At 37.5% G+C, this 7,768-nt stretch overlaps 1 protein-coding gene across 2 annotated transcripts; it reads right to left on the bottom strand.

Moving 5' to 3' along the window:
- Positions 1-234: 234 nt before the first annotated feature.
- On the bottom strand, positions 235-4,097 carry LOC111472079 (myosin-binding protein 2-like). Of its 2 annotated transcripts, none has more exons than XM_023117776.1 (3): positions 2,749-4,097; positions 2,470-2,613; positions 235-2,382 (listed from the first exon to the last, which is right to left on the bottom strand). In XM_023117776.1, the coding sequence occupies exons 1-3, from the start codon at positions 3,890-3,892 to the stop codon at positions 995-997; spliced, it is 2,676 nt and encodes an 891-aa protein (XP_022973544.1). In that variant the 5' UTR covers positions 3,893-4,097; the 3' UTR covers positions 235-994. The 2 variants fall into 2 exon arrangements, with proteins under 2 accessions (XP_022973544.1, XP_022973543.1); XM_023117775.1 differs by having other exon boundaries at positions 2,470-2,646.
- Positions 4,098-7,768: the final 3,671 nt, after the last annotated feature.

A 7,768-nucleotide genomic window follows, 5' to 3' on the forward strand; every position in this document is an offset into this window, starting at 1 on the left:
CGGCTTTCCCTTCTATGCTTTTCTTCAAAGTTTTTTAAAATGTGTAGTAAGGTTTTTCACACCTTTCTAAATAATGTTTCATTCTATTCTATTATCCTATTTGGGTTTTCCCTTTCTAGGGAGAGATTTCCACTCTTATAAAAAATGTTTCGTTCTCCACCCCAACCGATGCGAGATCTCACACAGTACCGAGTACCGAGTCATTACGGAATAAGAAAGTAAACTTGACAAGAGTTGTAGACAAAGCACTCAACTTTTATATACTTTACAAATGGAAAGATGTAGTGTACAAATAACTCAATTTTTTGGCGTTCAAATAGTAAGAAGAAGAACAGGATGAACAAAAACAAACCCCATTTGATGAAATGATGCAAATGATGGAGGAGGGAAACAACAAGGGTTCTTTACCCAAATCCTTTCACCTTCCCAGAAAAAATAAAAGAAAAAGATTTGTCCTTAAAATCTAAAAACTTGCCTAAATAATAAAACTAAAGCTATAATTACGTACCTGGCACTGGAATCTTTGCCTATGATCTTGCCAGCTTTGCAAGCCAGGCTCTCTTCCCTCACAAAAAGAAACAGAAGACAAATGACAGACTGGCTACACCTCACTGTCCTACACACAAATTCACCTTCCCTTAGTAGGTGATCACCATGAACATAACCCACAAAAACTTTGGGCCAACTTTGACTCATTAACACAGCTAGGAGGGTGGACTTTAGTTTGTTTAGTCCAACATTTTTTGAATCAGGAGGCTCCACCATATGGAGCCTTTCTGATTTTGTCGACGACGACGATGACGATGTGGGGGCTTCGGGTTTTGGCTTCGGTATCGTTGGTTGTTCCACTCCAAAGGACCACATTATGTATTTACCAATGACTAGAAACAAGTTAACCAAGTTCGTTCAGTTTACGATGCTTCTTCGGAGTTTAAAACTAAATTATGCGAAGGATTCGTAAGGATTTTTACCTGTTGCGTTGTATGAATCGTGATCATGCTAGGACACTCTCTCCCATGTTCTTCAAATGGAGATCGACGCTCCTTAGATCGCGGAGATGCTGTAAGATCTCTTGGAGAAGCTCTATGCCTTTGTCTCCTTTTTTTAGGGAGCCAATGCAATGCTTTAGAAACTCCCTATCTGCTTCGAGTGCTTGTAATCTCTCGTACACGTGATCGACCTCTTCCTCAACAGCAACCCTCCTGAATTCTGTATCGAATTTGTTGACAGAAATGGAGTCGAAAACTTGTTCTTCTCTGTTTGTTATGTCTTCAATATCAGCATCGACTGCATCGTTGAAAAGGGGAAGAAGTCGTTTGGCTTTCGTGCTCATCGCTCTTCTCTCAGGATAATGTTTTCCGTTCAAATGGTGACCATTTTCGAATCCGTTTGTTTCAGTTGCATAATCCGAGTTCTTGTGGTAGCCATTACCATTCTGTTCACAATAATGTACAACGTCTTCTAATTGTTGTTCTTCATCACTTAACGTGAAGAGCTTCTCTTCCAACATCTTCAGCTCCTCAAGAATGGACAGCCTTTCTTCCTCGAAGTTCGCCATGGTTTCGTCCAAATAAAGGACTGCCTCAGCTGGGGTGTTTTGATTCTCCGTTTCTTGGTTAGAACATAAATCTTCATCTTTCTTTGATTCGGTGTTCAAATCGATCGATAGCCCATCGCTATCATCGGCATTGCTACAAGAGACCGAAGAATGTCTACTTTGGAAGCTACCTTCTTTTCTGTTCCTTAACAATGCTATTTTCTCTTTAGCTTCATAATCTTGAAGCTTTTTTCGGTAAACTTCGAGTTCTTTCTCGAGTTCTTGCTTTTCCTTTTCCCTCTTTACGACGAGCTCGTTCAAAAGCTGTAAAGCTTCCTGGTCATACTCGGATTGCTCCTCCATCATTCTTTGGTACTGCAAAGCTTCCATTTGCATGCTTGCTTTCTCCTCTTGAAGCCTATTGATCATTGCCATTGTCTGGTTGGCTGCTATGGCTGAAGCACTTCTCTCTTCTTCTAGCTCTGCATATAATGCATTCAATGCCTTTCTTTCCGTTCTCAACGCCGACTTCAACTTCTCGATCGTCAATACTCCATCCCCACCTTCGGTCTCGCTTATGATGCTTCCGTCCAATGACTCTTCTGTTCCAGATTCCTTTCTGTCGAGTAATAGCAGCTTCTTGTGTAGCTGATGGAAACTATCCATTGAAGTGGGTGTATCAGGAACTTTATCTTCTTCTTCATTCTCATTGAGCTCAGAACTCGACAGTTTGTGATCGTCCAACTGTTGAGAACTCGTTTCCACGGACAAGATCTTGAACTCTACCTCTTTGTTAGCTTCCTCGACTTCCTCGTCGAGCTCAGATTTCCGAGCTTTGTTAGAATCTAAATGTGGAATGCAGCAAAATACTAATGATCAGATTTAGCTAAACTCTTGATATGGATATGGGAAAAGAAAGCAAAGTATGCTACCTTGCATAGTGTCAAATTCCAATGATGAACTTGGGGAAGGATCTTCTTGTGCATCAGAATGCAGAGGAAGGTCGGTTTGAGTTTGAATGTCGCCGATGGGTTCGTGATCGGGACGATCGGGAATATCCATCCCAATTGAAATCTCTACCTCAAGTTCATCATTCCACATTTGTAAATCTAATTATTTATTGAAACAAGAACAAAAACAAGCATAGAAAGTACTCAGCAAACATTTGATCTTGAAAGAAAACATTATCATAATCCATTGAAGAATAGTACCTTGATGAAGATCTGAGTCTGGCTCTCTTGTTGCCACTACCAATTCTTCAAGGCCTTCTTTATGATCATCAATGGAAGCCTCAGCTTGTTCTTCTTTTTCAACTCTCATTGATGGATCTTCATAGCCAGAGGGGCTTCTGCTACTCTCCTCCACATCCATGGCTTCCACCTCTGCAACATCCCAATCTTGATTCTCAAAGTGGGAGCCAAAATCCAAAACGACATCTTCATTTCCACAATCCTCTTGTCCTTGTTCCTCGTCTTTCACTTGGCTAAGGATGATGTTGTTGTCGTTGTCGTTGTTGTGGTCGTCCTCGGAGGCCGAAAAGTTGATCAAATCAACTGGAATCAGCCGCCGATCGTCGCCCCGGTCAATGTAGAACTCGAGATGATTTGGAGAAATCTCAGCCAATTCATCCTCTTTCTCGCAATCAACTTGAACTGATTTCTGATTACAAGAGCTCAGATCTTCAACTCTATCGTCATCCTCATGAACCGCTGAGTCTTTACAGCCACAGCCACAAACAGAGCAAGTGGAGTTCTTCTCAGCCTCTTCCTCGCCGGAAACCTTGCAGATTTCCCTGTCTCCGATGACATCTTCCGATTGAACATCAATTTCCGCCTCAGAAATAAAATCCCCCTTCTGGGCATAATCCAAATCCCCCCAATTGGGCTTAATCAAAATACAAGGAGAAAACAGACGATTCTTCAAGCTCTCCCCACAGCAAGAACAGCTCTTCAAACCCTCCTTCTCATCACCAAAAAAGGGAAAGCTCTTAGGAATCTGATAGAACTCGTCGGACTTGGAAGAAGACGAGCAATCCTCGCACAAATCTCGAAACTCAGTGAGTTTCCGATGATTCGAACAGTAACCCAGATTAGAAATCTCCATGGAATGAGCTTCACAAAGAAGATCTCTGTAAGAGTGCTTTCTCCCAGGCTGGAACACATGGTCCACTCTGGAACACCACAGACAAGGGCGCTTCAGCCCAAACCACTCTGCAAATTTAACGATCAGGTAAGAGAAAAGGGCTTGAAGAAGAAGAAGAAAGATGAGAACCCATTCGAGAAGGGCGTAGACTAAAATAAGGGTGAACTTGTTGGAGTTTCTGTGCAAGATGGTGGCAAATTTGTTGGCGGCCATGGATGGTGGAGTTTTGTGTTTGTTGTATGGTGGGTATGTACAGAGGAGGCAAAAAGGAGGGATTTTTGCAGAAGGGGAGATTAAAAATTTGATCTTTTTTGCAGAAAAATGGTGCAAAACTCAGAGGAAGGAGAGAGAGACAAACAGAAGAAGAAGAAAAGAGAGGGAAGGAAGGTAATGGGGAAATTGTTTTATTTAGAATAAACAAAAAAGTTGAATCACACCCAATTCATTATTTTCAGCTAATTGGAAAATTATTTTATTAGTAATATTAATTACAAAAATATGTATAAACAAATAATTCATATTCTTTAATCAATTTGTTTATTGAATTTGAATCATAAAAAAAAAAATTATTTAGTATTTTTAGGATTTATTTATAAATATTATTTACTAACCTATACATGAGTTTAGAAATGTATTTAATAGTTTATTCATAGTGCATATTAATTATATAATTAATTAATAAAAATTACGATAAAATTTTTTGGAAAATATTGATTTATTTATAATAGAAAAGATGTGAATTTAAAAATAAATGAGGAGCCAAATATTTTCATTAAAAAATTTAGAAAGACAATTCTTCAAAGATGCGTTTGTGTTAGAAAAATTATTCTAAAATTTAATTTCCACATTATTATTATTATTATTATTATTATTATTATTATTATTATTATTATTATTTTGGTCTAGAAAAGTAGATGTGTATGAGGTTAATGATAACGGCTGCACCGCTTTTTATTTTTTAAAAAAATATTTAATATTAACAAAAAAAAAAAAAAGCTTTGGACAAAATGGGTGGCCCACCAACCATACCCATGAGTTGGTGGGCCATTGTCAAAGTAATGTGTGGGCCCTTTTCAAGGATGCCGGACGCTCACTTCATCATGCCGATTAAGATCTCTTTTAATAAAATTAAATAAAATTAATTGTTTTTATTTTTTATTTTTCTTTGGTACGAAAATATTCCTTTTTGTAGGATTTTTGTTTTCTTTTCTCTTTAGGATTATTGGAATCTTATTTGTGTAAAAGTATGATAAACCAAATTTGTAGATTTAGTTTTAAGAAAATTGAGTAAGGAATCGAATTTCAATTGTCTAATTTATAAAGTTTAATATATATGCTTCAGACGGGATAATACTTTTCTTATATATAAAATAAATTATTAAGATCGAATAAAATTTAGATGGCAGGAACACAACAAAATGTCTTAATGGGTAATTACATGATTTCTTAGTATGTATTTGTCACAATATCATTGAAGGTTATTAACTTTCGATGATCTTGGTGGATAATTGCATAATAAGTTATTACTATCCTATCATTTATAATTATTTACTTTTGATCTTATAATCTTAATGGCTATTAGCATATAATTACTACCATGTCAATTTCGAGGGCTCACTACATAATATACTTTATTTAAATAAACCAAAGTATTTTAGATGCCATAAATCATTAACACGTTTTATCAACCCAAATTCAACAAATCATCATATTTCACCCATGGTTTCCATATTACATGCTATTTAAAATTCAGCATGCTTTACTAAGCCAAACTCAAATCATTGCTCCACATTTGAAGCATGCATTCAAGGATACATCATATTATAAGCTTAGGAGCATCATATATTTTAAATAACTACTTACCTCAATTCGAGCTTCTAAATATTTTTATGAGATCCTACTATTAAATATTAAATCTAAAATTGACTAAAAAAATAAAGAAAATGGGTCGAAAACCAAATCAGATAGAATAGGTCTAAATGAACTAGCTTGGACTAGTTGGATTGACCAACTACTCGGTTACTGAGTGATTCTTTGCTCGCTCTCTATACGAGTTTATAGCGCAAAGGTCTTGTTAAAGAAACTCCTTGCAATTTCCACACACAATAGTGGCACCAAGATTACTTCAACAAGCTACACTATCCGACCTAGGCTTGACCGGGTGGTACTTATACTTCTAATACTAGGTAGGGCTTGCACTAAAGGTGTACTTAAGAGAAGATAGGAAGCGGAGGCTCTGGTAATACTGTCATACTACTGATAGGATGGTTAAGCTTTCTTCTATCTTTGCTATGGAAGTCTACTAGGTTTTTAGGGCATTTAGGTGGTTTAAATCACATCTCGTGTTACCAAGACAATCAGAGTTACCTCTTTGGCACTAATCCTATCTCTGGATGCACATAGGTATAGACCTTTGATCATAGGTCACGATCTTGGGGGTGCACCGTCTACTGGAAACGTATTGACCTACGTCAACATGCAAATTTCTCTAGTTCTATCACCCTAATCTTAACTTTGTTAACTCATGCATGTACTAGTTTTGAGTTGTGCTTCCTACGCCTTTTGTAGGCCCTTACAGAACTGTGAGGGAGAATCTAGCATCCTAGCTTGATACTGAAAAAATAGGCACACCATGCTTAGGGGCTATCTGTGACGTATAGCCCACCCGTCTTTTATTTATGTGGTCTTACCTAAAATGAAGTGTCTTGGTCAATCTCCATGGAATCTCAAATGTCATTAAAGCCTTGTTTTGTTCTTGGTAAACCAGAGATAAAAATCCATTGTAACATCTCATTTCCATTAAGGTAGGTTTAGTGGATATAACAACCTTGCAATTTATTGTCTTGGAGCCTTCACTTGCTGACAAATCAAGCAATGCTCACAACTCGCCACGTTCTTCTTCATTCTTAGTCACGAATAACTCAAGTCCTAGTATACCTTCATACCTCTATAGTTGAAGGTATAAGATGTATCGTGGGCTATAGTCATGATCTCATTGAAGATCTCCAAGTCCATATTAAGAGCTCACCCTTCTTAGTCAACTAGGTCAATGTCGTTGGGATCTTAGTGAAATTCTGAACAACATCTTATAATAGCTAGCTGGCCTCCGAAACTCTTCACTTCTGTGACTAAGGTAGGCCTGACCATCTCATATTTGTCTCAATCTCAAATGAATCTACTATGATCCCTTACTCAATACCATGCGACCCAAGACAACCACTTCCTGCATCCAGAACTCGTACCTTGAGATCTTGGCGTACAACTGGTGCGCTCTTAACACAGTAAAGACTCCCCTTAGGTACTACTCATGAACTACCTCCATCTTGGAGTACATTAGTATACCATCAAAGACGACAATGATGATCTTATTAAGAAAGTCTTATGAACACCTAGTTCATCTACTCCTTGAACTCTGCATGGTATTGGTCAAGCCAAAGGACATAAAGACAATCTCTTTGTATCCATAACGGATCCTTAAAGTTGTGTTCTGTATATCATTTCTCTAATCGTCATCTGAAGGTAACCTGACCTTACAATGATCCTTATAGTCTTTACTGTCTCACCAACGATAGCCTTACAGTTTCTTCTCATGTGGCTAACTCTTGCCCTCGTCATAGCATGACACCCTTGCTAGGTTGAGCACTATTGCTTCTCTAAGTTATTTACATGTTATTTGAGAGTATGTAATCTTTTCATGAGCCTCCTGATGTTCACTTAAACTAGCTCCTAGCTCGTGTAACGAGTTTTCTCTGGTAGTGTATCTCATCACTAACTCATCCAAGTGTTGGCTTATTGGCCCTTGATCTCACATTAATTAATTTCAATGAATTAATTATTGATGTTTTGATGATAACAAACCTGTTGGCTTATTGGCCCTTGATCTCACATTAATTAATTTCAATGAATTAATTATTGATGTTTTGATGATAACAAACCTACTTTTAATTATTAACTATTTTCAGTTTTTTTGAACTGTCCACAGTATAAGGTCGGGAATAACGATTACAATAACTTTTCAATTACTCAAATCAGAGCTAAAACGAAGAAATTAGAGTCGAGACAACATACCCGACGTGATGATGTGGCAAC

Source organism: Cucurbita maxima, unplaced genomic scaffold, assembly GCF_002738345.1.
Source record: "Cucurbita maxima cultivar Rimu unplaced genomic scaffold, Cmax_1.0 Cma_Scf00064, whole genome shotgun sequence".
Taxonomy (NCBI): Eukaryota; Viridiplantae; Streptophyta; class Magnoliopsida; order Cucurbitales; family Cucurbitaceae; genus Cucurbita; species Cucurbita maxima.